The sequence below is a fragment of the Ailuropoda melanoleuca genome, chromosome 5 (genome assembly GCF_002007445.2).
Source record: "Ailuropoda melanoleuca isolate Jingjing chromosome 5, ASM200744v2, whole genome shotgun sequence".
Classification (NCBI taxonomy): Eukaryota; Metazoa; Chordata; class Mammalia; order Carnivora; family Ursidae; genus Ailuropoda; species Ailuropoda melanoleuca.
Window position 1 is genome coordinate 105,487,442 of NC_048222.1, and position 19,601 is coordinate 105,507,042.

At 36.8% G+C, this 19,601-nt stretch overlaps 1 protein-coding gene across 5 annotated transcripts in view; it reads left to right on the forward strand.

The window, feature by feature from the left end:
- LRBA (LPS responsive beige-like anchor protein) overlaps positions 1-19,601 on the forward strand; it is a 725,452-nt gene that overhangs the window by 660,363 nt on the left and 45,488 nt on the right. For 3 of the 5 annotated variants that reach the window (XM_034661533.1, XM_034661532.1, XM_034661535.1), the window contains exons 49-50: positions 13,066-13,155; positions 17,269-17,461. In XM_034661533.1, coding sequence (XP_034517424.1) covers positions 13,066-13,155; positions 17,269-17,461 — 283 coding nt within the window. The remainder of the gene's footprint in view (positions 1-13,065; positions 13,156-17,268; positions 17,462-19,601) is intronic. The other 2 variants (XM_034661534.1, XM_034661536.1) reach the window with 1 other exon arrangement.

The window sequence follows — 19,601 nt, forward strand, 5'->3', positions numbered from 1 at the left end:
TAAGGATTAGTCAAGTTTTAATTGAAAACCTACATAAAAAATACCTTGAAATTATGCCAGACTTTCTTGTATATCAAAACCACAATAATCAAAGTTTCCCTTAGTCAATTAAATGAACATCAAAGTAGTCAGTAAAGCTAATCTTTGTATTTTGCTAGTTATTACTGCATATTGCAGTCTTCTTAGTTAAATAGGTATAGCTAAATTATGCATGCAGGGATATAAAGTAGGCACAGAGTATTAATATTTTTATGGGTTTTTTGCTCTGTCAACTACCCAAGGAATCCAGAGAACTCTATCATGCTGATGACTTCTGTCACTAGCCCATTTACTTCAGATACCGTCTTCATTCTAAATAGAGAATGTGAAAAGTAGTCTCAAAGCAAGTGGCTGAATTTTGTTCTCTAAATTTTAAACTAAATGTAAGCTTCTAGAAAGGGTAAGATGAAAAAAATTGCATAGATTTGAAAAATCTATATAAGATTATTTGCAAGTATGATAAATTTCTAAATATTCAGAATAGCATCATTAAAAAAACATTGTTAACAAAGATGAGGAAGTTGACTTAGAATATAATCACTGTTTTCAGTTTTCATTATTGGTGCAAAAAAGCAGCAGAAATTCTATTAGTATTTGGGAAATTCCTGAGTTAAGTGTAAATTTTTAAAATGTTAAGTGTTATTAAACTGTGTTCTAACAGTAACTTTGTTGTCTAACCCCTCTCTGCCAGTACCATGTAATTGGAGAGAGTGTGTTTGTGTGTATGTGTGCATATTGTCTTTCAACTCTCAGTTCCTCAAGGTCAAGGATCATGTCATCTCATTGCTCACTGTACCTCATTTCATTATTCTTACATGGTGCATGTTCACAAATATTCTTGAGAAAATAGACTACATGATTTTTACCAAATGAATGACTAAATGACTGTTGCTTTCCACGACATAGTTTAAACGTATTTGTCTGGTTTTGAGAAATAATTTAATGTTCTGAATATAGTATATCAACTCTTCTGATTTTTCTCTTTAAGAAATGTGCCCTACATTCACTGTTGCCTCTTGGTATTGGCAACCTCTTTGAAGCAACATTTCACTTATTTTTCTAGGCAGGCTGCTTTATCTACTCATTTCCAGTAGCTAGAGATGGAGGTGTTTTGAATGAGCACATCAATGTTCTAGACAGAGATACTGTTTGAAATTATCCATGAACACAGTGCCGCTGAACATTATTGAGTGACGTTTGTTTCTGTTGGTTGTGTCTGCTCTGACTAGCTGGTTTCTTTCAGATTGGCAGCTGGGATTATGCTGCAGTGGATGGACAGCTATAAGAAGTGGAGATTGTAGTGAGGCTGGGTCAGGCCTCAGTTTAACGTGTGTTTGGAATGTGTGGGTTCAGTTAAATGCACTAGTGGGAAATCTATGCATATTTTTACAACTTAAAATTACCTTATGTTTTACCTTACTAACTTCCATAGTATTATTGAATAAATACATAAGTAAAAATACTCCTCTCCTTCCTTAATGTTCCCTCTCTGCTTTCTTATTACTGCATTCTTATTTTTTTTTAATAAATTTCACTTTATTTAGCAAGCTACTCTTTCTCTTTGCTCCTTTTGTACTCCATACCATTATCATGACATGTATATGTCTCCAGATAACCAATGCATTGTGAAAAACATATATTTTACTTACAAAATTTATATTTTTCTAAATTCTTGATTAATACAGAATGATGACAAAATATTGCTAAAACGAATGGCTCCTTGAAATCAGGTAGATCTAAGTTAGGAAATAAGCTCAAATAACAAAATTAACTTTGTAGCAAGGTCTCTGTATTTCACAGTTTTTGACAGTTTATCAACTGGAGGTTTTTCCTAAATGATTAAAAAATTCTTCTGGCTACTATGTTGATGGAGAAATTAAACTTCATAAAGCTATATTAAATATTGGCATATTTTCCTTTAGATTTTCATATTTTTTAAGATTTTTTAAGAATGGAAAATTTTTTGTTTTTCCTTATTTTTAAAGCAATGCATGTTAAGATGCTAAACAGTATATAAGTGAAGAAAGTATTAAAGTATTAATTTTTATTCTGCCAATCTTTTCATCAGATAACAGCTGATAATAGTTTGGTACATACCCTCCAGACTTTATACATGCATATTCAAATATATATATATACTTACATAATACATGTAAGTTTATATGTGTTTATATTTTTCTTTATTTTTATTTTTACCTAAATGAGATCATACACTAAATTCTTTGGTAATTAGGATTTTTTTCCATCAATATATTGTAAACGAGTTTCCATGTCAGATACATTCAGACCAACTCATTTGTTTTAATGGCTGCATAGTATTCTGTTATCCAAGTTTAAGTAGTTTTGTCCCCTAAGTTTTACTGCTAAAGAGTGCTGTACTAACTGTCTATGTATCTAAATTGTTTTACATTCATCTGATTCTTTCCTTATTAAAATTTGTAGAAGTTGAATCAAAAGCTCAGTCTTTAGTTGAAAACATAAAAATTTTTATTTTTTATATGTCTTAATTTCTCAAAATTAAAAAAAAAAAAGGTTGGTTTCAAGTCCAAGTTTACATAGAGTAACTTCTCGTCAATTTAACTTATTTCTTCCCCATATTGTCTGGTCTCTATTTTGAACATTTATCTGGTTGAGTTTAAAATATTGGGGCGCCTGGGTGGCACAGCGGTTGGGCGTCTGCCTTCAGCTCAGGGCGTGATCCTGGCGTTATGGGATCGAGCCCCACATCAGGGCTCTTCCACTATGAGCCTGCTTCTTCCTCTCCCACTCCCCCTGCTTGTGTTCCCTCTCGCTGGCTGTCTCTATCTCTGTCAAATAAATAAATATAAAAAAAAAATCTTTAAAAAAAAATATGCTAGGAGTGCCTACATAGCTCAAGTCGGTTAGGCATTGGACTTTTGATCTTGGCTCAGGTCTCAGTCTCATGATCCTGAGTTCAAGCCCCACAATGGGCTCCATGCTGGGGGTGGAGCCTACTAAAAATTAATTAATTAATTAATTCTGCTAGTATGTCATGACATTTTTTTAACCGATGGGCTATTTATCTTTTACATTTAGGCTTTACAAAGTTTGAATTCTATGTTGTTGTTATTTGTAGGGCACTTTGAATATTTACATTTCAATCTTAAGAGATTCCTTTTAAATAATTTTGAGTTAGGTTCATTATGCTATTTTTCTTAGTTTTGTTTTTTTTTTTTTTAGAGAGAGAGAGCGCACACGTGCATGCACCGGCTGGGGGGGAGGGCAGAGGGAGTGGGAGAGAGAGAACATAAAGTAGGTTCCACACCCAGCACAGAGCCCAACATGAGGCTTGATCACAAGACCCTGAGATCAGGGACTGAGCTGACATCAAGAGTCAGATGTTTAACCAAACTGAGCCACCCAGCCACCTCACATTATGCTATTTTAATTTAAGATTTTATTTATTTTGAGAGAGGGAGAGAGAGTGAACCCAAACGGGGTGGAGGGGCAGAGAGGGAGAAGCAGACTCTCCGCTGAGCAGGGAGCCTGATGTGGGCCTCGATCTTAGGACCCTGGGATCATGACCTGACCTGAAGGCAGACACTTAACTGACTGAGCCACCCAGGCCCCACATTATGTTATTTTTTAAAATTGTTGTACATTTAAAATTTTTGTCCTGACTACTAAAAAGTAATTCTGTATTTCATTTCTTAGATTAAGAGAGAGTCTGATTTCTCAATGTTTATAAATGATGCTTTGCCTTTTTTTAAAACGAGCTAGAGATGTTATCCAAACAAAACCATATGTATTATATATAATTTTTTTTTTGGAATCTTCATGTATTTTTTATCAAGTATATTTACTTGTCCTCTCTTGGCCTTAGTGGTTCATATTATCAGGATTTTTGTCCTTTAGGAATTAAGTACAAAATTCAACATATTATGATTAAGTAGTCATTTGATTAGTATACTTTTTTAATTTGCTGATACCAAAGCTAGATTTTTAACTGTGGCCCCAGAGAGCACTGAGGCTGGCCAACCAGAAAGTCAGTCAGTAAACGTTGAGTGGAAACCTGTCAAATACCTAGCAAATTGTCCTCAACTTAAGTTCAAATGTATGAAGGGCAAGAGGAAAACTGGCACGAGTAATGATATTATATGTAACACAGTGGAAATCATTGATTATTCTTATGACTCTCTTTTTAAATACTGAAAAGTGAATTAATTCTGAAATATAAAATATAAAGTCTTATTAGGATTTTTAAAACTTTCTTGGTAAAGAATTACTTTAGAATCTTAAGACAGCTTTTTAGAACTTGATTTTGGTAATCACAGAAAATCTTAACATATTACTAAATGGAATGTGTTTTCTTAATAATTTTTTTTCAATTTCTCTAACCTGATTTTATAGTGCTTTTAGATGTAAATATATAGGAGATAAAATGCAATTTCAGAGTTGTGTGCTTAAAAGAAACAGCATACATATGTGTTTACCTTAATTGCAGCCATATGTTTAAGTTATTTCTCTTCCAAAACCATCTTAAAATAAAATTTTTACAACTTTATTGTTGGTTACTAAGCGTTGTGATGATTTAACTTGTTTCCTCTGTTAGATTAAAAAGACTAGTTCTGAGATACTAAAATAGTCATTGTTAAGTGGAAGCCAAATACCACATTGTCACTAAGCCAAGTCTACTTTTATTTACTTTTATTTCTTTTCTTTCTTTCTTCCTTTCATTCTCTCTAGTGTGTGAATCTATATTCTTTCTATACACTGTCTCTTTCTCTAGATATAGCTATAAAATCATGCAAGTATGCAATAGTTGGCACAGAAAACAGTGGAACATGCAGCTTGTTGAAAATATTTTCATAATATTTCCATTTGGAAATCCATTAATAAATTCTCTAGGTAATATTTGAGATGCTGTTTATAAAATATAAATATGTGGTTTTACTGGAATGTCTCAAAGTATTTGCATAGTCTTTTTTTTATTACTATGTATTTCAACATCTGGAATGTTGCCTGCTGAGCTCAGATTTTATTATAGAAAGTAGTAACAGGCTATTTACAGAAATAATTGGGAATTGATGAATAAGAATGTTAAATAATAAAGTAAGCTTTTTAGTAGAAATGTTTAATAGAATGTTTTATTCAGTGCAGGCTGCTTTGTAATAGTGCTAGGAGTGTATCTTAGCTGCATCCCTGCTGAAACATGTTGACTTGGATGGCCATTCATTCTTTCAGTAAATATTTATTGAGCACCTACGGTATGTCAGGCTCCAGAAGTACAGAAATATTTGCAGTCTCTGGTCTCAAGGAGACTTACAGCCTAATCAATAAGTCAGCAATTATAAATAAGTAACTAGAATATCAGACAAGTAAGTAGTAGAGGTCTGTGCTCTAAAAACAACAGGGAGGGAGAGCAACAGTCTGGTTGAGACTGAAAAAGAGATCTCCCAAAGGACAGAGATGCCCGAGCTAAGTCTTAAAGAATGCAGAAACGACACAGAGAAGAGGAATAGAAAAAAGAAAAAGAAAAAAAAAAAAGAAAAGGAAAAGAAAATAATACATACAAAGACAGTATGACACATTACATCTCACATTATATGGTATGAGATGAGCGGTGGCAAAGGATGAGACTGGCAGCATAGGCAGGGCTGTATTATTATTAATCTCAATTATGACTAGTTGGTAACGTTTATGAAATGCTTATTTACTTAACCTCAACCAGCACTGTGTTAAGTCTTTGATGTATATACGGTAATAATAATATCAAACACTGATTGCTAGCTTGTTTTGTGTCAAGGATTGTTCTAAATGTTTTGTATTCTCTCATTTAATCTTCCTAAAAACCCAATAAAATACGCACTTTATTATCACCATTTTTAGTTGAGGAAACTAAGGCACAGAAGGTTAAGTATCTTACCCAAAGTAACTCAGCTGATAGGTAAAAAAGCCAAGATTTTAAGTTAAGCAGTCTGAGTCCAATATCTGCGTACCTAACTTCATGAGTGATGCCACCCCATGGAAAGGAATTTGGATGGAAGGATTTTAACTAGAGAAGTTACATAATCAAATTTGCAACATGAGGACTGAACATCTTGAAGGCCCAGGTGTGTTTTTAACTGCTCTGAAGAAAGGTGAAGGCTGCTGGCTAATATTTATAATTTTTGGTCATTGTAGGATTTTTTTTCTCAATATAATTTTATAGTAGAGGTGAAAAAATAAACTTCTTAAAGCAAGAACAGTCTCTTGTTTTTCATTGAATCTTTCTAGCACTTTCTGAGCCCCCTGTAAGCTAACCTGAGGCCAAATATGTTAATAATTATTGAAATTGACTAATGGGTCATGGGAATTCATTATCCTATTAGATAATAAAAATTTAACTTAATAAACTTTTATCATCTGGAACCAGAACTATCTAGATGAAGGAAAGTTCTAAAAACGGTTTAGGCATTTGGTACAGTTTATTAAGCTACCCTTTTACCAGTCTACTTTCCTGAATCTTGCACCTGTGTTTCCGTGATTTCAAACCTCAGGTGTCCTTTAAATTTTCTATTACTTTATACATAAGGCTGAAGGGAAAGGTGAAGAGAGAGTGATAAAATTAGGGGGCTTTTTCAAATCATACATTCCCCCAGAGTTTTTCACTTGGTTCTTAAGAATCACTGTATAGTGAGACATGGAAGTGTTGTCATATCCCTCAGCTATGTTGGGATGAAGAAATGAGAATTATTGTCTTCATTGACATCTTTCAGACCTTCCCTGAAAGACTCTTTGGTCTCAGTAATAGCAGTTATCAGCCTTCACTTACACTTCCCATTCTCACCCTTGCCCACATTTTGCCCTTTCAAGAACTGTTCTATTCTCTCAAGTTTGGTTTTGTCCCCAGTACAAACCCGAGATAAGGCTTAAGGGTCTGGGTGAGCTTGCTGTGTATAATAGGCACCCGGTACTCTTTATGTTGTAAGAATACTATGTGCAAGGGACTGTTCTATGTGCTGCATACTACTAAAATAGATGATATTCCACCCCTTTATAGTACAGTTGCAGACACAGAGTAGTAATTATTAAAAATTACCAAAAAAAAAACATTACAAGGAAGCTTAAATCAAGTGTGTAGTCAGCAATATGAGCAGGTTATAACATTTGGGAAATAGTACAAGAAGGTGGAACTCAAGCAGGGTTTTCTGGAGAGGGGTAGGACTCAGAAAATTGAAGGTGAGGGTGACCATTCTAGAAGGGGCAGTCAAACGAGAGCAAATGTAAGGCAGAAAGACCTGATTATATTCATGCAAGAAAAGCAGACTGACTGAAAAAGAACACTGTATGCAGGAACTGGATGAGGGAATAAAAGTTAGAGATGTGGGAAGACCTTTATTGCCTAACATTAGGCCTTTACCTTTTAATTACTGGAGATTAGTTGAAGACATTTGATTAAGAGAATATGGCATAAGGAGAGTTTGGGAAAACTCAGTTCTGCAGGATACACAGAAGGAAGAAACTAAATTAAAGAAGAAATTAAAGAAATGATTTGGTCTAGTGACTGATTATATGTGAAAAGAGGAGGTAAAATTTTAAATATCAGTAAGAATTTGAGCATAAAAGAAAAATCAAAATAGGAGTCTAACCCTTGACTAAAGAATGCTAGAATAAAATTAGTTTTCCCAGATTTTAGATATGTTAATTTTAAGTGTGCTGAGACATACCATACACACAGTATACATAGATGACCATTAGGCAACTGTGTAAATGGACACTTCATAGAAATCAGTAATCCCCTGGTTTTGGATTTGAAAATCTTTCCCATAGAAGAAAGATTTGAACTCAAAGGTTAGTCAAGAATTAAAGTATTTGTGCCTAAGAATTCTGTAGTCTTTTTAGATGTTGGGAGGACTTGGAAAGAAAAGTATTATTTAATCCATGTGGGATAATACAGCTTTTATTCTGTTATTGAGAGAGAGTAATCAGACCATTGTATTACATGACTTGAAAAAGCCTTTTCCTGAAAGAGGTCACTAATGTGCAAATTCTAAAATTTTAAGACTTTTTTTTAAATAATTTTTTTAAAAGATTTTATTTATTTATTCGACAGAGACAGAGACAGCCAGCGAGAGAGGGAACACAAGCAGGGGGAGTGGGAGAGGAAGAAGCAGGCTCATAGCAGAGGAGCCTGATGTGGGGCTCGATCCCATAACGCCGGGATCACGCCCTGAGCGGAAGGCAGACGCTTAACCTCTGTGCCACCCAGGCGCCCCTAAGACTTTTTTTAAAAAATGTTAAAAAGAGAACATTGGTGGGGCCCCTAGTGACTCAGTCAGTTGAGCGTCCAACTCTTGATTTCTATTCAGGTCAGGATCTCAGGGTCGTGAAATTGAGCCCCACATGGGGCTCTGCCCTGGGCGTGGAACCTGCTTAAGATTCTCTCTAGCCATCTCCCTTTGTGCCTCCCCCCTGCTCATGCACTCTCTCTCTCTAAAAGAAAAAAGGAAGAGGGTCACCTGGATGCCTCATTCAGTTGAGTGTTGGACTCTTAGTTTTGGCTCAGGTCATGATATCGGGCTCCTGGAATTGATCACCATGTTGGGTTCCATGCTCAGTGGGAAGTCTGCTTCTCTCCCTCTTCCTTCCCTCCTGCCCAGCTCATGCTCTTTCTCTCTCTCAAATAAATTAATTAATCTTTAAGAAAACAAAGAACATTAGTATTTTTGAAAGTTGTCTTACCGTCATATCCTTTTCATTTCAAAACAATGTGAAGTGTGAAGCAGGTATGTAGTATTAAGATCGGTTACATTAAATTTATATCTATAATTAAGATTTATATGCCATAATGTCATTATTCTTAGTTTCTCTGTGGTAGTTAATGTTACTGACCATTCTGTGTTTGGAATTCTCACCTTACAGCTTCCATATCACTCTGTCCTGCTCCCTGACTCCAAATTCCTTCCTTCTCTGCTTTCTTCATTAGTTCCTTGTATGATACCCTAAATATGAGTATTTCCCAAGGTTCAGCTCTATGTCCTTTTTTGCGTGTGTCTCATGTATTTTCTTCCTGGAGCTTAACCAGTGAGTTTCAGACTATGTGCCAGGGCTCTAAGATTTCTAAGAATTGTCTCAGGAGCTGTGAAGGAAGCTTATGAAGGATGGCTTTGTCCAGTTTTAAAGGAGATAGCCCCTGTACCTATGTTTTTGATACATTGGGGTTTTATGTTATATTTCATTTGAAAAAGGAAGTCATTTCTGTTGCTTAAAAATTCACACATATACACAGGGAAAGAGAAGGATCTAAAACCATTGACTTACCATTTCTCTTTTCTGAATTACACCTAAATCAATACTGATCTTTGATGTTAGAGCCAATCTTGGGCTTTCTTTTGCTCATTGGATATCTCAACATGGGTAGATGGCTATCACTATCACTTCAGATTCCACATGGCACATAAAATATACTGTCTTATATAGTTCTCCAACAGAAACTTATATTTCCATTCATTGCTTTACTATTCTCTAAAATATGCAAGTTCAAAAGAAAAAGAATTAGTTTGTCTTTTCTTCATTGCTCAAAGTCATCATTCTCCAAGACCTGTTGATTTTAACCTTAGTCCATAAATATTTATCCCTTTCTTTCAAGTACCACAGCTTCCATAAGGTTTGGGGTATATAATCCCTTTCATTTTGGACTGGTCTCTGAACCTCCAAAGAGATATTTTTGTCTCTGGGTGCTTAACCCTGCAGTATATTTTGAAATCTTGAGCCAGATTTCAGTTTCCTAAAATAATGTGTTCATCATTATCACTATTCACTCCTGAAACATTTCTTCCTTTCCTTCCCTGTTTTAGCTGTATTAGGTGGGGATTACGCTGAGTCCCAACCCTAATAATGATGCAGCATTTTATTTAGTGCTTTGTATGTGCTAAGTACTATACTAAATCCTTTTTAGGTATTACTTAGTTTTCCAGATAATTCTGTGAACTAGGCATCATTAGTATCTATTTGGTAGATGAGGAACAGAGGTTAAGCTAATTGCCCAAAATCACACAGCAAAAAAATGGCAAAGTCAATGCCACAGGCCAGGTATGCAAGTTATCTCTTCCCTCCCCCCCCCCTCCATTTAAATAGGGGAAAAGACATGTGGGCTGTTGGGCAGGGACCACCAAAAGCAGCAGTCAAGGGTAAAGGTGCTGGCTTTGCCAACTGGTCTTAAATTTTCACATTCATAAACTCAGTCCATAAATCCATATATCATAAAATAGCAGTGCTCCCACCTTCTTTGTGACTGCCTCTAGGCTTCAAGTTCTCCCATTGTGTGATACTTTTTCTTCTTCAAGATTGTCCTGATGTTGATCATAAATTGATTTAACCCCATCAAAAAAAAAAAAATAAAAGCACTTTAAAAGTTCTGAAATGATCCTAGTCTCTATTCCTTGCTTCCTCTTGGCTCCTTCTCTTGTTTCTGAAGTCTAGGGCCAACCTTATCTCCTGCTATATAAAACCAAACTTACCTAGCCATGCTACTCTACTAATTGTATCTGAACATGCTTTGTGATGATGATGAAGATGATAATGTTGATGACAGAGATACCTTATTAATTAATTCATTCGATTGTAGACTCATGCTTTTTTGGTGCTCAGTCTTACCCCCAGGCCTTGGCACAGTACCTAACAGGTAAGAAGGAAGGATAGCTTCAGAGTATGAGCTCTAGAATCATGCTGTGTAGGTGCAAATTTTGAGCTCACTGTTTAATTACTATGCGACCTTGGGCAAGATATTTAAGTTCTTTGTGCAGTATTTTCTTTATAGATATAGATGGATATCATAAAGGGCCCACATCATATAGTCTTTTTGTAAAGATTTATTTCTGTAAATCTTTTTGTAAAGATTTATTTATTTCTTAGAATGCACGTGTGCCTGTGTGAGTGGGGGGCGGGGGGAGCAGAGAGAGAGTGAGAGAAGCAGACTCCCCACTGAGCTTGGATCCCACACAGTGCTACATCTCACAACCCTGAGATCACAACCAAAGCCAAAATCAAGAGTCAGATGCTTAACTGACTGAGGCACCCAGGTGTCTGGACTCACTTCGTATAGTTTAAAGATTAACTGATATAAAGTAGTAAAGCACTTCAAAAAGTTCTCAGTAAATAGTAAGAACTAAATAAATATTTGTTGTTATTATCAGCCCTTAGTGAATATTTGTTGACTGCATATTGTCTAATCTACGAAGCACTTTGCTATGTTTTTTACATAAATATCATTTAATTCTTAATATAGCATGATGAGGTGGATACTACTATTACCCACATTTTACAGGAGAGAAAATTGAAACTTTGAGATGGTTATTAAGTAACTTACCCGGATCACAGCGCTTATAAGTGGTACGCATGCAGGGTTTGAACATGGTCTGTTTGACTTCAGAAGCCATGCTGCTTCCATCATACCAGTCAGCTTTCACAGAGGGGCTTTCCAGTCTTTTCTGCCTAAGCAAGTCATAGAGCTGTCTTTAAACTTATTGGCCTGACTACATCAAACTGCTGTTTAACCTTCTGAGTCCATTTGTCCTGCTTCCCATATTGAGAATACTCAAGGGCAGAAACATTAAGACCTAATACTGGGGCGCCTGGGTGGCACAGCGGTTAAGCGTCTGCCTTCGGCTCAGGGCGTGATTCCGGCGTTGTGGGATCGAGCCCCAACATCAGGCTCCTCTGCTGGGAGCCTGCTTCTTCCTCTCCCACTCCCTGCTTGTGTTCCCTCTCTCACTGGCTGTCTCTATCTCTGTCAAGTAAATAAATAAAAAATCTTAAAAAAAAAAAAAAGACCTAATACTGCTATGTACATTGTTGATGATTATTGAATGCATAAATAATGAATTGCTATCACCGTTTCTTACAAGGTTCATTGTAAAGGGCTACTGGTGGTATCCTCAACAAATAAAAAAAGGAAATTAATACTAGAAAATGATTACATTTCCTTGTTTTTTGATATATTAATTGCCTACAGTCCTGCAGAGCATGTAAAAATTAAGGATTGTTTTCTTAGGGATTAAAAAAATAACATGATAAACGTATATTCTGTTATGAATTTGAGAGGTTTTCCTCATTCATTTAACCTGGAAGTTAGAATCCTGACTATTGTGGGGGTTGAAATAGTCTTTCTATATCTTTGCTTCCTTCTCTCTCCTCACACATACTGTATTATTTATTCATTCACCCAATTTAGGGATCTAACAGTAAAGAAGATAGATCAGGTCCTTGCTCTCATAGATCTTGTATTTTAGTGGAAGAGAAAGGCATAAACAAGTAAACAAATAAAATATTACAGACGGTGATAGCATCTGGCATTTAGTTGTTTTCCATGATGAAGGAGTTATTGGTGATTGGGAAGTGAGCATCTGTGCTAGGTGTACAGGAAGATCCGTGGTAAGGGGTGTCTTGCAAAGGGTGCATGCACACGTCCTTCAAAGAGGGCATGCACATGTTTCTTATGTTTAGTTAGTCCCTGGTTTAACTGTCTCATGCTTGGATGCAACATATGGCTTTTACTTTGTCGTTTAGCCACCTAGGTTCAAAGAGACTGTCAACAATAATGCTCTTCCTATGGCAAAATAATAGCATCAAGCCATTTTCACAGGTGCTATGTTTCTTTTTTCCTCCTTTCTACTTCCCAGGATGAAATGGGGCCTAGAATCAAAGCAGCAATAGGTTTTCTCTATACCTGTAAAAGATTAGCTTTAGTCATCAGGGATGATGCAAGCAGGGGAAAAAATGCAAGAAAACAGAGATGAAGCCAAAAAGGACAATTTCTGATTGTAATAGCTGGTTTCTGTTTCATATCACTGAGCAAGATGAGAAGGTTTTGCAGGGTTTTATAGGAACAGCTTACACAGTACTAAAGGATGACCTCACCCTCAATGTCCTTGCCAGGTGCTTAGACCCACTGTGAAAACATAAAGTTGATTTTCAACATGAAACAAACCAGAAGCATGGAATGACATTTTCAGGTGACAGTTGTGGTTCTACTGCCTATAATTAGCACCTCTTAACCCTCAAACTTGCCCATGCCTTTTTCAGGCTGTTGAAGCTCAAATTCGAAGTTTTGGACAGACTCCTTCTCAACTACTCATAGAGCCCCATCCTCCCAGAGGTTCTGCTATGCAAGTGGTAAGTGCTGCTTACACTCTTCTTGTTCTGAGACTAGACTCAACATTCATAACCGTGTTTTGTTGTACTTGAGATTTTCTACCACCTCTGAGCCTATTCTTTTTATGCGATGTTTGTCAACCTGCTAACAACTGGCAGATACTATGACATGCTGTCCTGGAGTCTTTGGACAGGTGAACATTGCTCCAGTGCTCTAGGATCTCATCAGTCCATGTTTTGTGTTGCAGAATTAAAAGGTTTATAATTGTCACATATCCTCACTGCAGGATAATGGCTTCAGACATAGGATAGATGAGTTTTCTGATTTGATCCTATGAGTTTCTAGATTAGTTTTGCTTCTGTTTGTTCTTTACATCCCGATATGTTTTCATTTTGGGAATTTTAAAACTAATCCTAATGTGTAGGGTATTGTTACCGAGGATAAGGGACCACAGCGAGAAGAAAAGATAGTTTGGTATACCATACCGCTCAAAGCTTACTACAGTGATTTATATTGCTTGTGATTTTGAGGGTTAGACAGGCACTTCTTCTTTTCTTCTCACCTTGGCACCCTCACATACTGCTGTGGGGTGGGCTGAGGTGGCCAGACCTCTTTCCATGTGGTCTTTCATCATCAAGGAAGTTAGCTCAGGCTATTCTCACAGTAGGAACAGTGTTCCAAGAGAACACTTTTGCAAGACTTTTGAATATATAACATCATTTACACCACATTTTATTGGTCAAAGCAAGTCAGAGGCTAGCCCAGAATCAGGAGTTGGAGATGGTAGAGTTTTGACCAATATGGCAAAGAGACAGGAGCGAAGAGAGCAAGATATAGAGATGTGGCCCTTTCACCTCTGGCTATCTTTCTTTTTTTCTTTCCCTTTCAATCTCACCATCATCTTTGTGTCTTTTTCCCTTTCACCCTCTTTGTCAACTTCTTTCTGCTTCCAAACCTTTTTTCCCTTCTTGCTCTAGTTATATGAGTTGGCCATCACAATAAAATACAGCATTTTAAAAATTATTTGCATCATGTTTTCCACTAAACATTTTTAAACAGGTGAGATCAGATTTAAGTGAACATAAAGGGTAACTTTACTGAGAAGATTACGTAAAAAGCAAACATTTAACAAAAACAGTGCAAGATAATCCTATAAAAATAGTAAGAATGATTTATGTTTGTGGTTTGGAAATAGTTTTAGTAGTAGCTTGTCAGTGAGACTCAGGCTATTATGATGGTGGCTCATGGACACTCACCTCCACTGTTCCACTGACTTTTACCTGGTCAGACTTGGTCACTGGGGCAAGGAGGGAGCTTCTCCTGTAAAGCCTGTCTCCATGGCAAAAGAATCCATGAGGCGGTTCAGCTTTCTAGGATAGGAAGGCACATGCTCATATGAGGATGGGATAACAGTCTTTCCCATTATCTTTATCCTCTGCATTGAATCCCTGAACTCCTTTCCAGACTTGTGCAAGCTGTGTTTTCATGTTACACATATGTGGGTGGGAAAGAAAGGTGTGTTGGAGAGAAACCAGAGTTGTCAACAAGTGCACACTTAATCTGGGACAACCGAATGAAATTAGGCTAGCAGTTTCCCCCTTCTACCTCAAATGGGGTTCCCTGAGGCACCTAGGATTAGAGGAAGGTTTGCTTCTCTTATCCCTGCTTTACCTGTTGTCCTCCTCCTCTCCAGCTGTTGCTGTCACCGTAGACTAGCCCAGTACGCTGCGCTGTTCTTTCTCTTAGGTCTAGTGCTCCCTATTCCGTACTTGTCAGCCAAAAGGATATAATGGAACTCCCAAGAGTTTCCCACTGCTTGCCTGCACTGGGAGCACTAGTCAAGATGGAGTATGTAGAAACAGGCTGAGGGGACAGCTTGTTATAAAAATGCGGTGGACAGTTCTGGATATGATGTCTATGGCTTTCTGTGGAAGTAGCTTGTCCTTGCCATGTGGCTAAGAGTTGGCCCACTAGAGTCACTATGTAAACAAGACATTCTTCCTACACATTAGAGATTCTTCTGTGTTTTTTTTAAGGGCATAAACATTGGAATTATTCAATTTCAGTCTAATCGTATTTACAATACGAGCTGTTAAGCTCAAAAATAAGTATCAACTTCCTTTCAGTGACACTTTATGATGTATGTTATACTCTTACTCAGAGTTTATAAATTGACTTTAGTAAATATTATTTTTTTAACCCCATAATTGAAAAATAAGGCTTGGTACTCTGAAACCATGTTCATTTCCTTTTCCCAGGACTTCTTCAAAACTAGGCTGTAGGGTGTTGTGTTTGTTGTTGCTCATTGTTTCTCATTTTTGCCCAGTTCCACAGAGTTCCTTGAAAAGTGTATAAAAGGCTCTTTGTATAATAAAAATTGCTAATTGATACAGAGGTTTTAAAAATCAAAGGCCCAAATGTTTATTGTTTTTACTACCATTCAGATGAGTCCCCCCCATCAGCCATCAGTGCACCCCACCCCACCACATACACACACACACGGATATAGCAGAAATTAAAGCCACCTCGTGCTGCGTTAAGTGCATGAGCCATAATATGCACCAGGTGTAGTAATTAGCAGGCACACGAAGGCTGCCTATTTGTCTGGTTTTGCTGCTGTTGCTGTATCCCCCTGTGTTTTCACACCATCAGATAGTTGGATTTAATTGAGGCCACATCAGATGAGGCATTACTGACACCTTTAATTGAATGAGCATCCAGGGAGGATTAACTCATAATATTGATTGGCTTTTAGCCACTTGCTCAGAAGGGTGTCTGGGTAGCTTATTAGTTGCCTTTATTTACACCTTTATGCAAAGAGTGCAAATAGGAATTCTTAGTGCAATATGTTTTTCTAAGTACTCTTAATAACTTTTTTAAAAGGACTGATAATAAAAATGCAAATGTATTTAATTTTTTATTAGCAGTTCTGAATAAATATGTGTTAAATATATGTGCCTACACATTTACATATACCTGGTATTTTGAAATATGGCAGTAGGAAAGCAGCCAGAAGCACTTCATCAAAGTGTTTCAATTGTGAATGATACTAATCAGCTATTAGAAAATAGACATGGTAGAAGAGGATTGCTGGAAATGCACAGTGCAATTACTGTGTGATAGCGTACTGGCACCACATATAAATAAAGCCGGTACATCACGGTGGTGTTATAGATGTCTGAGATTATGACTTATGAGTTGTAGGAATGTTCTAAATCCTTAGTAGTCTTCAAGATTTATTTTGTTGCTAGTTATTAGAACAGACAGTGTTTTTTGTTTAACATTTTCAATTACTTGCTGCTTTTTAAGGAGAAATCAAAAGTCTTAGGCTTTAGTTTTTTTTGTTTTTTGTTTTTTTTTTTACCAAGAGAGGTGGGGCATCTAGGTATTTCTCTTTATCCTTAGCTGTAGCAGAAAAGAACAACATTTGCATTATAATAGGGCAGTGTTTATGACTTGGTACACTATATAAATATATTGTTTTTACAAGTACATTTAATTATGCATTGCTTTGAAACACCTTATAATTAAGTTTGTATATTACGTTTGTAAGTTATTTCTTGACTGTAATAATACATACATGCTGTATAACTATTGCTTATAAATATGTTTGTTTTAATTATCTCTCTATTTAGTTGTCAAAATCTTCATGCTAACTCAACACAACTTTTGATGATCTTTGGAAGTTGCCTTGCCTTGCTTTTGTACCCATTGCCTAGCCTCTTTTTTTTATCTGACACATACTCGCAATTAGAATGGTTTAACGCAATCTCTAATACTTTGCCTATTTAGAATCTAAATCAAATCATTTCTTTAGTTTTTCATGGGAGTGGGGTGGGGAAAGGAGCTAATAAAATCTTTTTAAAATGTTTAAAATGATTTTTAATGATTTTTAAAATGTTTCTGTTAATGTTATTCTACTTCGATCACCAAAACATTCAACTAATGACATATGCGAAAATTACAAGCCAATCCTAACTGCAGTTTCTCTAAACCTTTCTGCTCACCCCACTCTCAGTTGCAACTTGTGTTAACATGGTCTTTCCTCTTCTTTTCCTGCACCCTCTCTCTTTCTTGTCTTTCTTTGTCTTTTCCTTCTTGTATATTTGGGTCTTGTCACGCCCACTCAACAGTATCTCCTCCTGCAGAGTCCCTTGATGTTCACAGACCAAGCCCAGCAGGATGTTATCATGGTCCTGAAGTTTCCCTCCAACTCCCCTGTCACTCACGTGGCAGCTAACACCCAGCCTGGTTTGGCGACTCCTGCTGTGATCACAGTCACTGCTAACAGACTATTTGCAGTGAACAAGTGGCACAACCTTCCTGGTAAGTAAAGAAATATCATGTTGATGCATAGTAACTGCTGAACACTATAGAAAGATACTGTAATATCCACTTTAAATATATGATATCTCAACATTGAAGCTTTTCAATTTTCAAGCATTAGTCTATATCAAAATATTTAATAGTCTGAAAGGCTTAAAGAAGTCTCCTCTGAGGCATAGAATACAAATGTTAAAACATAAACTATTCTTTGGCATCTGGTGGTTTGTCTTTATTCCTTTTAGATAAATATCATTTCTCTAACTTAATATAATGATTTTCTATATTGTGTCCATAAATAGTATATATTTATGTATCAGATGGTCTCCTTTTTTCCACTTATTCATGTACTCAACACTTTTCGTCGTCTACTTATGTGCCTTTTTGTGTATGACATCATAGTATTTGTCATGGACGATAGAAAAAAAAAAAAAAGCACTTACACAGCCCAAATACTAGAAACCCATAAGTACATTCTATTTTTCCATTAAGTGTTGAATAGTTAGGGTAACTAACAGCACGATACTGAAATAACCATTAGAATCATAAACCAAAGTTTGAGGAAACCAGAGAGTTCATCTAATCCAGCCCCATGTTTTACCAATGAAGATACTGAGCCCCAGGGAGCTTGCCTTGTTCAGTATCACATATGGTCAGTCAGTGGCAGGACCAGGTTTGAACCCAAGTTTTCTGACTCAAATTTTATGATCACCCTTCTATGATTTATTGCCTCTCATTAGAACAGGAATGTTGGGATCTGGATCTAGCACTGTTCTTTTTGGCCACTAGTTAGAAATTCTGTTTTTAAGAAGGAAAATCTTTTAAAGTCCTGAAGATTATAGGCTTTTTTTTAAGCCATGTTTTAGGTAGGAAATTTTAAAAGATAGATTTTAATAGTCTGATAACTTGTCATTAAATATGTAAAGTGTGCATAAAGTACTGCTCATTATAATACCTGAACTGGTTGCAAAAAATATAAATTCTTGAATAGGACCTCATGTCAAATTAAATGCAAAAGCACTTAGAATGGAATAGAATTGAATTGACATTCAAGCAAAAACTTGGTGCACTGACTTTGCTCAGTAAGGTATCCATCATGAAGAATCTGTGGTTGGTATCAGAATTTATTAAATATGGCCATTTTCTTGCCTATTAGAAAGGAAATGAATGCCAATATTTGATTAGAGAATAGACTTCAGAAAAAGTAGAGAAAGTAGAAATCGAGGCAGGTATATTCTATCTCTATTATTAGGTCCTTGTATTCCTTTTTCTTCAAGTGAACTTACAGTGGAAACTGTGCATGCGGATGACATATTTTGGGACTAAAGATTATCAGTTAACAAATGTGATTTTTGGATTCTCTAATACCACTCGTTAGAGGAAAAATATGCTGGTGATGTATGCTATCAGATATACTAGAGGATTGACCTGGTCAGTGTGCGTTGACTCTTAGAGCTCGGCAAAAGCACCAGTGTGCACGCCATCAGGGCCAGCACAAATGATGCCTGTCCTGGGTGGCTGTGGCAGCTCTGAGAACTTCTTCAGTTTAAACAGAGTGACAGCATATTTAAGGAGAAACAAACCTTTTCAGTTGCTGGAAAGCCCGGGCTACTCTCTGCCACTGTCTTCCGTTCAGCCTAGCAGAGAGCCAGCTCAGCAGGAACTGAGCTGACTCCACGAAGGGGCTACTTACTAGGTCTCCAGCTGATACTCCAAAAGTACTCATGCCAGGCTCCTGGCAGTCCCCTCGTGAGCCAGCCCATTTCCCTGACTTGAAAGCTTGCTTCCCTTAGTACTTGGTGGTCACGTGTTCTTTTCCCTACTTCCAAGTTTTCTCTACATATGTAAAGTGCTTTAGGGGCAGCATCTCTTGCTGGAGTACCACTTACGGTGCACCCAGCTGTTCCCAGCCCAAGCCCACCGTTCTGTGAGATAAAAGCTTGTGGCTCAGTCCTTAAGCATCTGCCTTTGGCTCAGGTCATGATCCCAGCGTCCTGGGATCAAGCCCCACATCGGGCTCCCTGCTCAGCCAGAAACCTGCTTCTCCCTCCCCCACTCCCCCTGCTTGTGTTCCCTCTCTTGCTGTCTCTCTCTGTCAAATAAATAAATAAAATTTGAAAAAGAAAAAAAAAAGCTTGGAGGA